Source organism: Microcaecilia unicolor, chromosome 8 (genome assembly GCF_901765095.1).
Source record: "Microcaecilia unicolor chromosome 8, aMicUni1.1, whole genome shotgun sequence".
NCBI lineage: Eukaryota > Metazoa > Chordata > Amphibia > Gymnophiona > Siphonopidae > Microcaecilia > Microcaecilia unicolor.
The window spans coordinates 223365779-223382077 of NC_044038.1; the positions used below are offsets into that span (position 1 = coordinate 223365779).

At 40.4% G+C, this 16299-nt stretch overlaps 1 protein-coding gene across 4 annotated transcripts in view; it reads left to right on the plus strand.

Moving 5' to 3' along the window:
* Positions 1-12892, plus strand: part of PABPC1L (poly(A) binding protein cytoplasmic 1 like) — a 65275-nt gene extending 52383 nt beyond the window's left edge. For 2 of the 4 annotated variants that reach the window (XM_030212941.1, XM_030212942.1), the window contains 5 exons: positions 481-606; positions 3418-3554; positions 5297-5390; positions 7713-7843; positions 12384-12892. In XM_030212941.1, the coding sequence (XP_030068801.1) occupies positions 481-606; positions 3418-3554; positions 5297-5390; positions 7713-7843; positions 12384-12458 (563 nt within the window). In that variant the 3' untranslated portion in view covers positions 12459-12892. Of the gene's footprint in view, positions 1-480; positions 607-2368; positions 2778-3417; positions 3555-5296; positions 5391-7712; positions 7844-12383 lie in introns of those variants that run through there. The other 2 variants (XM_030212943.1, XM_030212944.1) reach the window with 2 other exon arrangements.
* Positions 12893-16299: the final 3407 nt, after the last annotated feature.

The following is a 16299-nucleotide window of genomic DNA, read 5'->3' on the forward strand; positions in this document are numbered from 1 at the left end:
CGGTATGGGATGCACAGAGCACTTATGGGCTCACTTTGAGGCTAGTGTTTTCTCGCTCTCCATCTGCTGGAAAGAGTGCATAACCACTTTTCTGACCTGGTCTGGAGGAAACCAAAGGAAAGAAAATTAGCAGGCAAGGTCTAATTCCTCCATGTATAGCACAAATCCCTAAGTATCACATATAGGAATTGGAACAAGCTTTTAGCAATTTCCACGAATTAATAAGCATTCTGGGCCTTATTACATTGAATAACACTAGGGCTGATCACTAACAGGGTCTGCTGAGAAGGGAAGAGATGGTGCCCTTTTATAGCTTCAGAATTGTGTGGTTTTTTTTTTTTAAGTCAGTTCATCGGGAAACCTTTTTTTTTTTTTTTTTAATTGTCATCTAAATAACCTCTTCTAGTACTGCTTTTATACAAGCGTTAACATTTTCATTTCGTGGCTTCTTAGAATGGTAAAGTTCTTGTGTTGTTACAGTGAACTACCATACAGCCGCTCCAGTGATGCGAGCGTCAGCTCCGAGACGTGTGCCTGCCAATATTAGCACTATGAGGCAGGCATCGACGCAGGTGCCTCGGGTTCCACCCCAGAATCAGCGAGTGGGTGAGTGTGGATGCGAGGGGGGCAAGTGAGCATTTCTCAGTGTGATAAACGAATACAAATGTTGAGAGATGTCTCGGGACTTGGATTCATCAAGTTTTTCACAGGCAGAGTTTCTGACTTTTTCCATTATGTTCTAAGTTTTGCAGTGCACTCAATTGAGTTTGCTTTAGTGAATCATCTTGTTTATTGTATTTTTTGTGTTTAGAGGGCAAATGTTTCTGTGTTTTAGAATGGTAATGTCTGTGCATATTGAGTCACAACCTAATATCCTGATGTGTGTGTTTGGCCACCACTACTGGGCACAGTCTTATGTGGTATGGGTTGTTTTATAGTAGAAGCATGTGCTCATAAGGCTTCCCAAACCTGTCCTGGGAACCCCGTAGGCAGTTAGATTTTAGGGTTTTCAGGTTGCAAATTATTCAAATCTTGTTACCGGATCCAAAACATTTATTCATGTATCCCCTCTTTCTTAAAGGGTTAACTGGCTGCCTCTTCCCAGAAAATCATTTTTAAGATGTCTCTTGTTCATAAAATTCATCATACTGGTTTGCCATCTTTTCTCTCCTGAGTCCTCATCCCATACCAGCTTGCCCTGCCTGAGCCCTCAGATAATCCCAATTCAATAAAAGTTATACCAAGTTTTCACCATACTTGCTCACAACATATAAGAAATAGTTTTTAATGTGGTTGGTCTAACACTCTGGATGCCCTTCTTCCTCCTTTGTGCAAGCAGCACTCCCAGTAAAGTTCAAGGAAGATCTCAAAACCTTTTTAGTGACTTTAGTGATTTTTGATTAGCTTTGAGACACTGTATTTTCCAGTATGTAATCATGACGGATGGAATATTGTCTTAAGTTTATTATTTATATCCCGTCTTTACTCGAGTTGGGGTACAATAAAAACATACATATTCAAAACAAGAATTAAAAAACAATATACAAATTAAAACTCTGTCTGATCTTCAAGGCCCTGAAAGGAAATGGCTCCGAGTATCTGAAGAATAGGATGATCCCTCCACACACCGCCAAGGACACTAAGGTCCTCCCAAGGACTTTCACTAACTACACCCTCTCCAAAAGATATTACACGATGTGATACTCGCAAGTGAGCCTTCTCCAGAGTAGCCTCCACACTCTGGAATGCATTGCCTGAAAGGCTCCGCTTAACACAAGACTACCTCTATTTCAGGAAGCAGGTGAAAGCTTGGCTCTTCAACCAGGCCTTTAACGGAAGAAGTAACTAACTTGTTAGTCTCACTCATAAACACAAGGATTGACTCGGGCTGCACATACTGCAGCGGGACATGTTTATCCACTCCTACCCTAGCTGAGATATTTAGCAGCCATCTCTCTGACCTCACGTGCAACTTTCTTCAAATCAATCACCTTACTTTCTAATTCTTCCAACTTTCTTACTCATCTATATGTTACAACTTTGCCTTACCCTTCACTACCAATTATAACGTTCTAGTACATATTGTGTTGTCATTGCAAGCAGTATACCATACCATACTTTGTATTGTTGTTTGAATATTTTTACTGCTCTAATTGCCTACTGCTTGTTTGATCTATTTTTACTGTACACTGCCTTGAGTGAATTCCTTCAAAAAGGCGGTAAATAAATCCTAATAAATAAAAGTACAGCCAAATAATTAATTATAGCAAAGATCCAAATTGTCAGCTTATCCAAGTACTGTCCAATATGCTGCCCTGAACAGGTGACATTTTAACGTTCTTTTAAACATTGAGGTATCTTTTAACAGCTGCAGTGTCATGGGTAGATGATTCCACTCCCTTGGTGCAATAATCAAGAAAGTACTACGCCTGATCTCTTCCAATGAGAGAGAGATCATAAGTCAGGAACTACAAGCAAGCTGATATTTTCAGAACACAAAACGTACAGGCCGATAAACCTGTAAGGACGACTTCAAATAATAAGAGGAGGAATGGTACAATGCCAGATGTACCAACAGCAGCATCTTAAATTTAACTCTGAAGGTGTTAAATTGTAATATTGTAATCTTTTCCTTTCTGTTTTTTTGTAAGCTGCTCATAAACCTATTGTAATGGACAGGATATTAAAACTTAATAAACCTGGAAATCCAGATATTCATGATGAATATGGATGAAAGAGGTCTGCAAGTACTGCTGCTACTACTACTTATTTCAATTGCTCTCCTAGACGTATGCAGTGCCGTACACTGAACACGTAAGAGACAGTCCCTGCTCGACAGAGCTTACAATCTAATTAGGACAAATAAGGGGATAAGGGAATTACTTAAGGTGGGAATGATAAAACAGACATGGGTACTGAACAAGTGTATAGGGGTTAAAAACAGCCTCAAAAAGGTGGGCTTTTAGCCTAGATTTGAAGATGGCCAGAGATGGAGCTTGACATACCAGCTCAGGAAGTCTATTCCAGGCATATGGTGCAGCAAGATAAAAGGAACGGAGTCTGGAGTTAGCAGTGGAGGAGAAGGGGTACAGATAAGAGAGATTTACCCAATGAATGGAGGAGTGTAGGGAGAGGTAAGAGTGGAGAGGTACCGAGGACCCAGGACAGATTTGGGAAGCCCCATCTTAGATGTAGTCAACTTGGTAGAGGGAGTTGACTGTTAATAGCTTGTACTCATTAGATCAATAACGCATAGCCCAGGTGTTTCTTGTTTTCCCTGCCTGAGACACTGCATTAAAATACTTCTAAACCAATGATAAAACTATTAAAGTATTTGTCTGACCTTACGTCTCTTCTTTCTGATTCCCGGAAATCTCGGACAAACCACTTATTACAGGTATTTATTTTGTTTGCTAGTCAATATAGGTACACAGACAGTTGGTGCTCGCACAACTGTGGCCCCCACACAAATTCGTGTTGTTCCTCAGTACAAATATTCTACGGCCATGCGGAACACACAGCAGGTCGGAAGCGGAATGCAGATTCCAGTTCAGGTACGGGGCTGGGTTGCATCTTTCCTACTGACCACCTCTAGGCTTCTCTTAAAACAGAGGGCAGCTTAGCTATCTGAATGAAATGGTAAATAGTCTCTGCTACCTGCTCATCTATTGCATGCATAAGAATAAAGTGATGGGGTTGGATGTACCTCGAATATATATATATATTTTTTTCTTATGTTAATTGCATTATTTTTTTAAACCGGTCACAGCAGTGCTTCCAAATTTGTCCTGGGTGCTCACCGGCCAGTCAAGTTTTCAGGATGTCCGTATTGAATATTCATGAGAGATTAGCATGCATCTTCTCTACTGCATGCAAAACTCTCATGAATATCCACTGTGGATATCCTGAAAACCCGATTAGCTGGAGTACCCCCAGGACAGGTTTGGTTATGGCATTTTTTCCCACGATAATTTTACTCCCATGTTTAATGCAGGCTTTAGTATCAAAGAAATGCATGCGAAAACTGTGCTTTAAATATAGTGCACATATCATGCAAATGCTTGAAAAGACCTGCATATAGAATTCTTCCAGTGCTTTTTTTTTATTTATTTAGTACTGGTTTTTAATGCCTGTCCTAGAAGTGAATTGAACGTGTGTTTTATTTCCTTCAGTTGGCAAGAATGAGTTGGGGGATCTTTTCTGTTCCCCCAACTTGGGGGTGAGCGAGGACTGGGATGGGGTGGGGGAGCAGGATTCAGATGGTCACTGGGGCTTTTAAGAGGGTAATCTGTGGGGCCCACTAGGCCACTAGAGATTCAAGGCCCCCCACCTCCACCCCAAATAGCTTTTTTTGTTACCTCTTTTTAAAAGAGCACAAAAATCACGGAAAGACTAACTTTACTACTGTAATACACAACCAGATGTGTAACATAACATAGTAGATGACGGCAGAAAAAGACCTGCACGGTCCATCCAGTCTGCCCAACAAGATAAACTCATATGTGCTACTTTTTGTGTATACCCTACCTTGATTTGTACCTGTCCTCTTCAGGGCACAGACCGTAGTCTGCCCAGCACTATCCCCCTCCCAACCACCAGTCCCGCCTCCCACCACCGGCTCTGGCACAGACCGTATAAGTCTGCCCAGCACTATTCCCACCTCCCACCACCGGCTCTATGAAGTTGTGTGCCCATTTCTACCGTGGTTTCTCTGAGGCACTCGTTTAACACTTGATGTTTTTAGCGTAGTTAGCTTCCTGGATCGGAAGTCCATGCCAAACATAGCACAGGTCTTTCCTTGCATTTTATTGCATTAGGGCTAAGGTCTGTGGTCTTTGCATTTAAAACTTTTGAACCCAATTTTTTTCAGTTTTTCCAAGCTATTGCACATGGCTGAGCTTTTCCATACACAAGCCTCATTGTGTGGGTCATAAAATTCAGCCTCTTATCGGACTATAACCTGGTACAAACCATATTGGGTTCTTAGATCTATAAGAGAAGTCCTGAGGCATTTAGTTTAAGCTCGCACTACTAGTCACCATTTGACCTTAAGTTCACTTCTTATCCTTTTTTGTTTCAGTTTTATAAACATTTTTCTAACCTTGAGATGTAGCGTTTAAAAGTAGCAGAAGCCAGGTAGTAACGGAAAACACTGATGAAATGAAGCCAAGCATCTAATAAATATTAAACCCAATTTTGTGCCAAAAATAATGTGTAAAGTAATGAGGACGGTCAGGTGTGTTGCCCACTCTTTGTACTTTTCAGCAGAACATTTTCTCTGTACTGTGGTATTTAGATTTTGGAGCCGGCTGTTCTGGTACAGGGTCAGGAGCCACTGACTGCATCAATTCTTGCTGCAGCCCCCCCTCAGGAGCAGAAACAGCTGCTAGGTGAGTACAGCTGGAGAGCTATGCCTTAACACCCTTTATTTATTTTGAATCAGTCTGCTTGAAGATGAGGAATTAAAACCACATTTTTTTCATCTATGAGGTAGTTCAGAGCAAGTGTTGCTAGAACACTTTAAATAGGCCACTATCACTTCCATGAACGCTATCTTGGATCCATTCTCTGAGGCAGTGCTTCTCAACCCCTCAAGGTTTCAACAGTATATATGTGTGATAATCATTTGCAAGAAGGCAGCCAATCTGCAAACACCAAGACAGCAGGAGAAGAGCAGACCAAAACCCAAGGTCGTCCAAAAATGAGTTTTATTGAAATGTTAACAACACTTGGGTTAAAAACACGTACCTGACACGGTCACATTTTGCCCTACACAGGGCTGCATCAGGGCAAGTGATACTGTGAGAACAAACCTGCTAGTCACAAAATAACATGGAAAGGCACACTAGAGACTTATAATACACATACTTTTGAAATCAAAATTTGACCAAACAAAGATGACTATGTGTTAGTGTAAAACCAATAGATAAATAAAAATTAATACATTTCACATAAATAACTCCTGTATAATCTTTTGAGGAGTTATCTATGTGAAATGTATTATTTGTTTTTAATGTTACACCATTTTGAGTACTTAAAAACATAATTACTAAGTTAAAACTTTTCAAACTTAAGACTATACAGGAATCTACAGATTTCAGTGAATATAACAGATCTGTAACACTTTTCCACAACCACAAATTCATTCTTGTAAATATACATTCCGAGTTCACCAAAATTACAAATCTAAAACCAATAATCCTTTTAGTCCCTCAGAATAATTTTAATAGATGACAATATATCCAGCAACTTTTCCTTGGGAAATAAGGGGAGGGACAAACGTAGAAAAGACCATATGGCCTATCCAGTCTGCCCATCCATGCCATCTACTCTCCCTTTCACTCCCTTAGGGATCCTATGTACTTGTCCCAAGCTGTCTTGAATTCAGATACTGTTTTTCTCCACCACTTCTACCAAGAGGCCGTTCCACGAATTCACCACCCTTTCTGTGAAGAAGTATGTCCTCTGATTACTTCTGAGTCTTTCTCCTTTCACCTTCATCTGATGCGCCCTTGTTCCAGAGCTTCCTTTCAACTGAAAGAGACTCGCCTCCTGTGCATTTATGCCGCATAGATATTTAAATGATCATAATCTCCCCTCTCCCGCTTTTCTTCCAAAGAATACACATTGAGATCTTTCTGTCCCTATATACTTTGACGAAGACCGCTGACCATTTTAGTAGCCGCTCTCTGGACAGACTCCATCCTGTTTGTCTTTTTGAAGGTGTGATTTCTGTACTGTGCCATATTTGAAATCCTTATTCAGAACATCATGTTTCATCAAGTATGAATTAAGCTAATTACAAACTAAGGCCTCCGTTAATTCAACGAAAAAAGGTATTGATGTGACCGGTCTGTAGTTAGAAATTGAACCACTAGACTCTTTCAAATCCTTCATAATGGGTGTTATTAATTTCTGTTAATCTTTCTGGAAAGAGTCCTGACATAATTAAAAATTGAATCTAATGAAACGGCATAATCGGAAACTAGCAAAAGGAGGTGTGTGTATGTATATGTATGTGGTATAGATATATAGATATAATTTTTTTTTAAATGTAGCTGGGGAAAAAGCATAACGGTAACATGTGGCTTTGTAGTTACGTCAGGTAAAGAGATACAAGCCACATGTTCTCAAAATCATCATAGAAGGTGCTGCCTTTTAAAGAAGGGTTTCTGTCTTCAAGATATTTAACTTCATTAAGTGGACATAGCATGCCCCTACTGGGTTTTTCCCTTGCGCTAAGGCTATTTTTACCACAGCAGTAAAACGGCTGATTTTCCATTTTTTTCAATTGACCATGTGGTAATATTGCTATTAGCATGTGGCCATTAAAAATTTTGCAGGCCGTAGGGGCTCATGTCCTAGTGTACTTTAACATAGCCGTGCTGATTTACCACAGAAACTCTTAATGTCCACCCCTGAGACATGCCCCCTCTGTGATTTAAAATAATATTTTTTAGCACTGCAGATCACAAAATTACTATTACCGCAGGATGTCCAAGTTCATCATACGGTAATCTATTTTAAGCTGTAGTAAGCGCATACTAATGCTTACAGCAACTTAGTAAAAGGACCCTTTTGTCCATTTCGTTAAATCTGCCACAACAATTATTGTGTGCCTTAGGAGGAGACTGTGATGTGTAGGAGGCAAAGTAGATTTCTTGACTGCTCTCACATTGTGTTAATGCTATTTTTGCTGTGATATGGACTAGGTGAACGACTTTACCCCCTTATCCATTCCATGCATTCAGCATTGGCTGGCAAGATCACAGGGATGCTACTGGAAATAGATAATTCTGAGCTTCTGCACATGCTTGAGTCTCCAGAATCTCTACAGGCAAAGGTATTTCATAATTTTGTTCTGTATTAAACCATTGTAGTTTTGACTTAACATAAGACACTGTTATGAATGCATCTTCAATATTGCATGTTTCTGCAGAAAAGTAGTATTTATTTATTTATTTCTGCATTTGTACCCCATATTTTCCAATCTGGATGTTGGTTCAATTACTTCGGATAGACAAGTTACAATGTTTGGATTAATCAAGAGCTTAAATAAATAATCTGTTAGTGGTCAGGCAGCAAGGAGGGTGGGTGGCTGTTCAGGCTGTGTGGGTTCGTCAAGGAAAAACTTTCTGAAGAAGTGGACTTTCAGGAGTTTGTGCATTTTAGTGCTTTTGGCGTTGCGTTCTAAATCTTGGGGCAGATGTATGTGAAGCTGGTTGAGTACGAGGATTTGTATTTTAGTCCTTGGCACTTAGGCTCTTGCGCCGTTGATTGCATTATGTATAGGTAATTCAGTTAGGTTTAACATATATTTTGGTGCTTGGCCGAATATTATTCTGTAGGCCAGAGAGTATATCTTCAATGATATACGTGATTTGATGGGTAGCCAGTGTAGGTTTTGGAACAGTGGTTTTGTGCTTTTGAATCGGTTTGTTCCGAGTATCAGTTTTGCAGCTGTATTTTGTGCTGTTTGCATTTTCTATAATAATTGTTCCTTGCCTCCGGCATAGATTCCGTTGCAGTAATCGGCATGTGAGAGGACCATGGATTGGACTAGTAAGTGGAATATATTATTTGAGAAGTAGTTTTTATTACGTTTTGTTTCCACAGAGTTTGGAACATTTTCTTTGTGGTGTTTGAGGTTTGTTTATTGAATGATAGGTTGCGGTCAAAGGTGACTCCTAAGATTTTTAGATTGTTGGTTATTGGAAGGGATGTGCCCCTGACGGTTAAGTTTGAGAAGTGATCGGTATTGTGTGTTGACGTGATTATCAGGCACTGAGATTTTTCTTCAGTTTGAGCTTCAACATCATAGCCCATGATTCCATTGTGGTGTTCTGGTTGTGATTTTGTTAACATTCTTTTCGAAAGAGATGTAGATTGATACATCATCAGCGTATATAAGAGGGTTGAAGCCTTGTTTGCATAATGTTTGTGTAAGAGGGGCATCATCGGGTTGAATAGCGTTGGTGAGAGTGGCGAGGCCTGGGGGACATTGCATTTCACTTTCCATGGAGGGGAGAGAGATGAATTCATCTTCTCTTGATTGGTTTCTAGGATTCCTGACCACCAGATCCTATCAAGGACTTTCCCTCCGATACAGATTTTATTGAGTACTCTTTTGAGGATATGGTGGTCAACCATGTCGAAAGCGCTCGACATGTCAAATTGTAGTAGCAGAATGTTTTTTTTCCATTTGTAATTTCCTTTTTGAGGTTACGCAATGGTGTAAAATTAGTACTGTTTCGGTGCTGTGTTGTGTTCTGAAGCCTGACTGCGAATTGTGTAGTATAGAGTGTTTGTCGATTGTAATTGGTTAGTTAGTGGGCAACTAGCCCTTCCATTATTTTTGTCATTAGCAGGGTGGATGCTACTGGGCTGTAGTTTGAGGTATCCTTTACATTTTTTTTTGTGTCCTTCAGGATAGGTGCGAGTAGTATGTTGCTTTTCTCCTTTGGGAGCAGGCCTTCCTGAAACATGTAGTGCAGATGGGAGGTGAGCTGGTCTATGAATCAGTCCAGTGCTGTTTTTAGTAGGTGGTTGGGGCAGGTGTCTAACATGCAGTGGGTGGAGGAGAATTTTCTTAGTGCTTGTGCTACCGTCTCAGATGTGGGTTATGTGAAGTCGGCCCATGTCCTGTCCACTGGGGCTTCTTCTGGGGGGTGATTCAGTTCAACAAAAGTCTGGCAAGTTCATTTGCTGACTGGGGCGCTTCATTAGCTGATGTTGCTGGTTTGGTATTTTTTTAATTTATTTGAGTTTATATAGTTTTTTTGCAATCCGAGCCTATGTTATTTGTAGTATTTTATTTTGGCCTAATTTTTGTTTTGTTCTTTCGTGCAACCCTCCATGCACTTTTGTCTGTATCATTTTTATTTTTCATCCATGCTCGTTCTAGGTTTCTGCAGTGGGTTTTTAATTCTTCATCATACCATGGTACTGCTTTGTGCCTGTCCTGTTTTTAGAGGGGCTATTGTGTCCGGTATGTGCTTACATCTTTTGTCCCATTCTGATAGAAATCCTTCAGTGTTAGTTAGTGGCGACCATTGATTTTCATATATGTGGGTCCAGAATTTGGTTGCATCAATTTTTCCACATGATTTCTGTTGTTTGTGTTGAGTGAGTTTTGTGTTCTTTCCCATAAAGAGTCATGTTTAGCTTGAAGTGATCAGACCAGGGAACTCATCTGTCCATACTGTGTTCTGTATGCTAAGGTCATTGTCATGTGAGAATCTGACTGTTAATAGGTCTATGGCATGTCCTCTGCTATGGGTTGAAATTGTAGGTGGTCACTGGAGATCCCATAATTGAAGGAATTTGTCACATTCTTTGGAGCAATTTGTTATCTGGTCATCTAAATGTAGGTTATCTCCCATTAGGGTATTTGGGTTAGCTACACACGTTTGAGATGAAGTCCATCAGGTTTGTTTGGGTCACTTTCCAATTTCCTGGGGGTCTGAAGAGTAGAATGCTGCTCAGTTGGTTATGTAGTTTGGTCCTTGATTTTGAATGAAGCAATTTCCAGATGTTGTGTTATGGATTCCACAACAACTTCGGCCTTGAAGAAGAATCTGTAGATTTTCAAGTCCCCCCACCTATTTTCCTACTTCTGGTCCAGGGTAGGATTTTATATCCTGGTGAGTATATTTCTAGGACTATAGGGTCTTCCTTGTCATGATCCATGTATACAGTATAGGGGCAGCATAAAGCCTTTTGGCTGGAGAAATCAAATAAAACTCCAGCCCCCATCCCAAAGCTCTCTAGTTGCTAATGGTGTATTGGACAACAGATTGGTAGGGCCATGGCCTTAGTGGCACACCCTATTTTTCTGTGATGCAGTGGATATTTAGCATAGAATCATTTCTGTATTCATTATAGTGTTCAATTTATAAGCTTTTTGTATTGGAGAAGTTATGTATAATTGACCAAACTCTCTTTATGGAAGTATTTTTTTTTGAACTGGACATCTAAAGTACATATTTGATAGGCCAGATAAGCTGTGTTTATTTGCATAGCTGCTAGAAGCATCCTGAACTGCCAGGTGATAGGGTACATAATGGGCGTGCACGTTAGAGGTTTTATTCACACTGATGTCTAATGGTCTGCTGCATTCTTGCATTCCAGTTCCAGAACAGGGCTTCTAGCAAATTTTAAAGCAATCTGATGTAAGAACTTTGTCTAGTTAAAGATGCATGGTGTTCTTTCCTGCTGGATTGAATCCTGTTAGCAGAAAAATTGTGCCAAATTCTTGGATATTAAAACAAATAACGTTGACATAGGCCCATTTTACATAGAATGTGGAGAAGGGAATTGAGACAACCAAGTAGGAATGTGCACTATTTTGCCTGTATTTCACACAGGCTCCGCCTTCAGAAACACAGAATGCACTTTTATTTGCTGGCACATCCAGAGGGAGCAGTGCCTTTATTTTATTTTTTTTAAACTGTATGTGGGAAGAGAATATCCTACTCTTCTCCCTCCCCAGTTGTACATGGGTGTACCTTTTTAAAATCCTTATTCCCAACATCCTGGACCCCCCTGATCTTCTGCACCACTCTAGACCACCTCCTGGATCCAATCCCAAACGCACACTCCCTGGGCAATCATACCCCGCCTCCTCCCACTGGGTGCTATCCATGGTGGACTAGAGGGGCACAGGAACAATCTGTCGCTCCTACTCCATCTTGTTCTTAGGTTCAAATGGTGCCTATGACTCCATAAGGCCGGTGGGGGGGGGGGGGGGGGGGGGAAGCTTAATGCTTTTGGTGTGGGTTCAGGAGGGGAGGGGGTATTATCAGTTCTGAGCTGGCAGTTGTGCTTGGCTTGGGGAAGATGTAAAAGCTAATGTGAAAACTTATAGGTCTACATATGTGTTTCCCTTGTAAAATGGAAAATAATCATCTGCTTTTTAGCCTACTGAAAACATGACCCTTGAAATCTATGTGGTATGCCACAATTTATACAAAGATGCTTCTAGTGTCTGAATGGCTTTGAATCTATGAAGACTGTGCCAGTAATGCTCACTTGTTACCCCCATGGTTGGTCTGTCTTGCTGGTACATTGTACCATAGGATTTACTACTGCATGATTTGTGCTTAGCTGAATATCCCCATACTCCTGCTGCTGTCCCAAATATCATTGCTACAGCATAAGTGGAGATGTGGACTGTGGCATTTTCACCTTACCTCAAATGCTTTGTTAAAGTAGAAACCAATATATACGTGTGTGGCTGTAACATTCTTTCTTCCAAAATCCCAATATAGTGGATCTTATGCAGCACAGAATACACTTCTGTATGTACAGACTGGGGAACACTCTCCCCCTCCTGCTGTTTTGGAAACACATGTAAACAGTTGTGAACAATCTCTTCTTGGTAGGTTGAAGAAGCTGTTGCAGTTCTCCAAGCACATCAGGCCAAAGAAAGTCAGAAGACTGTCCCCACCCTCATCTAGCAATCTGGTGGATTGAGATGATCAGTTCACATTCAAATGACTTATGATTAGCATATCTTTATTATCTGTCTGCATCATGACTAGGACTTTCCTTTGGTGTGCAGCATACTGTTAACAGGTTTCCCTTTTCTTTACAAAGGTTGCATATCCCTAAGTTTAAGAAGAGGAATGTAATTGTTAAAATAAAAGAAGCATTATCCAATGCACTAGCACAGTAAAAACCTTTTTTTATATATATAGCTTGCTACAGCTGAACTACATTCTGTCAGCAGACTGGCATGGAACTTAAGTCCAGCAGTTAAAGGAAATTTAATTTATTTTGCTGTACATTAAAATATATAAAACCTTGGAAACTTGAGTTTACTTCATGTGAATTGTAAATCCGTAAATGTGTGAGGATTTGGTATGAATATAATCGGACAACTGAATCAATAAAGTGATAAAAAAAAATAAGGAATTTTGACGTCTAAACCTACATGACTTTTTTTTTTTGTTATTTTCTCTGTGTAGTTGCTGTACCATATATATATATATATATATATATATATATATATATATATATATATATATATTCTTATAATGAAACTTCTCACGTAGTCTCTGGAATTAGAACCCAGTGCTTTCAGCTGCACATGTTGGTTTGACGTCATTTTTGAGGTAAGAGTCCTGTACAACAGCAATTTTAAAAAAAAAAGCCCAGGTTTGCACAGGAAAGATTCGAAATAATGGGTAGCTCATTAATACTCAAATTGTAGGTGGTCTCTGACGTTAGTTTTCAATTCATCCTTAAAAGTTAAGGTGGAGAAATTTGAAAGACATGAAGAGAATGACAGAAGGGGGCTTACCAGTTTTTGAATGAGTTTAAGTAGATGCCATTTGAGAGATGACAAGTAAAGAATTATCTGGGCTTGAAGGACCCAGTATGGCATTTATGCCGAGGGTGACCTCTGCTGGCCATGTTTGGAGCCCATACTACAATGCTTGGCTCCCAGCTGGGCATCCCCAGCAGCCAGTTACTGCAGTTTTGCAGGGGGCCTCAGGCCCTCCTGTGGCTATACCACTGGCTAACAGAATGCTGAACAGAGGAGGGGGGGGGGGGGGGGGGGGGGGGGAAGAGAGAGAAACTTGGTGGCTCCCAGGCTGAAAAAGGGCCTTTTTTTAATGTTTAAAAAATAGTGAAAGGTATTAATAAACAAACCTCCTCTAGACATGTAGAGGTGGTTGAACTAGGTTGCAGGGAGGGGCGGTAAACTTAGGAGTAACATCAGACAATACTTTCTCAGAGAGAGTAGTGGCCATCTGGAACGCACTCCCAGGAAAGGCGAGTCAAACTGAGCGAATTCAGAAACGCATGGGATAGACAGAGTGGATGCCTAAATAGAAAGTGGGATGAAAAGACAACATGGCTGTTGAGGTGCTATCTTGGGAAAGAGTAGTGGGAAGTCTGATATATGGATATGATTAGGACTCCATGTTTGGCTGCCTATATGGTTGACATGGGGGAGACTTACTTCTATAGTACTACTAGATGTACATAGCTCTCTACACTGAACGTACAAGACACAGTCCCTACTCAACAGAAACAGGACTAATAAGGGAATTACTTAAGGTGAGAATGATAATACATGGCTACTGAACAATTGAATAGGGGTTAAGGAGTTAAAGCAGTCTGAAAAAGGTGGACTTTTAACCTAGATTTGAAGAGAGCTGGAGTTTGATGTATTGACTCAGGAAGTCTATGCCAGGTGTATGATACAGTAAGATAAAAGGAACGGAGTCTAGAATTGGCAGTGAAGGAGAAGGGTACAGATAAAGAGATTTACCTGATGAACGGAGCTCACAGGGAGGAGTGTAGGGAGAGATAAGAGCTGCAGAGTGACTGCACTTGTATGTCAAGAGGAGTTTGAATCGTATGCGGAAACAGATAGGGAGCCAATGAAGTGACTGGAGGAGAGGGCTGATGATGAGCATAGCGACACCGGTAGAACATAAGGCGTGTAGCAGAATTTTGAACTGATTGAAGGGGAGAGAGATGGTTTAGTGGGAGACCTGGGAGAAGCAAGTTGCAGTAGTCTAAGTGAGAGGTGATAAGGGTTTTTGGTAGTGTGCTTGGAAAGGAAGGGACAAATTTTGGTGGTGATATAGAGATAGAAACGAGAGGTTGTAGCAGGCTGTTGGTGGAGAGAGAGTTGTCAAAGATGACCCAAAGTTACGAGCTGATGAGGGGGAGGATGAGTGTTATCCACAGCAATAGAGGATGGGGGAAGAGATGTGGGTCTAGGAGGAAAGATAAGAAGCTCGGCCATGTTTAGTTTGATTGCTGCCTGGACGTCTCACCCCAGGTTGACACTTGGGCCTGGATTCTTGCTGAAATTTCTGATGTGGAGAGGTAGATCCGGGAGTCATCAGCATAAAGGTGATAGTGCAGATCTCCTCCCATGGTTTTTCATTAAGGGGAATTATAGATGGAGAAAAGGCAGGCTTACTGGTCTTTAATTTTCTGGATCACCCCTGAAATTCTTCTTGGTGTTACATTGGCCACACTCCAGTCTTCAGGATGATTTTAATAATAGGAACATAAGTAAAATTCTGCTCTGATGCTGGATGTCATTTTTTTTGAATGCAGTTCATCGGTGTATCATCTAGCTTACTGCAGTGCTTTAACTATATAAAAATCAGTGGTTTTTAACCAGCCATGCCCACACCTCCAAAGGGTGCAGGAAGAGGTCTTGAAATCTGAAGCAGTTTATCACAACTTTCTAGACAGAGTGAAGGCAGGTATGTTTTTCCAAACAAATTTGCCCAGATAACTTTGAGGAATGCCTGTGACCTAATGACTGAATTGTTACAATGCTTAGGAGGTATAGTCAGAACCAAATCAGCATTGTCATTTTATTCAACATAAAGCTGTTATAATACATACTTTGTACATAAAGTGTGACTCACTTGGGGTAGTATAACAATTATTGTAATTTTGGTAACAACAACATATCAAGTTATTAGTAGTCACTAGTAAATGTGGTTTAGGAAGGTGATTGCTAGTTCCACTGATCAATTAAACAGATGGGGCAACCAAAAACTGTTAGGAACCCCTACTGTAATTAAAGTAAAATATACACTAAAAATTAGCACACATTCTAACTCTTTTTAATTAGGGTCAGTCCCTAAGAACAACACCAGCTATTGTCCAACTGTGACACAGGTGAATGGGGAAACCACATTCAACAGCCCGAGAGGAAACTTCCAAATTTGATGGAAAAAAATGTTGAGACAAAGCGTAAAACAAGATTAGTCAATTTTCGGGCTGGGTATAATCCCAACTCCCAGTCTACTCCTAAGGCCATTTTGTCAGTTCTAAGCCCATCATAGCTTTTCAGCTGAAGCCAACCACTCAAAAATCAGCTTGAGGGTAGAAGTCTTGCTCTTGCACAGGGCTGGTTAACCTGTAAGCAAACTCAGGAATTGCCAAAGGTGGCTGCTTTTATAGGAAGGGATGTTGGAGAACAGCATCACTGCAAGCAAAACAATGGCACTTGAATGTCACAGTAACTTAAAACAGCAGCATGTACATTTAGCCAAAGGGAGGTGTGGGCAGTTCAAAAGCTAAGAGGGCATTTTTCAAAAAATGGATGTGTGTATATGTATATAAAACAAAGTTTAATATTTAAAGTATGATATGTAAGTCCTTTTATATATATATATATATATATATATATATATATATATATATATATATATTCTGGCAGGGGTGGTCATGATTAAGTATAATTATAAATCTCAGGGAAGGGGGTGCAAAGTTGAATGTTTACCTAGGGCATCTAATATCCTTGTCCTAACTGTG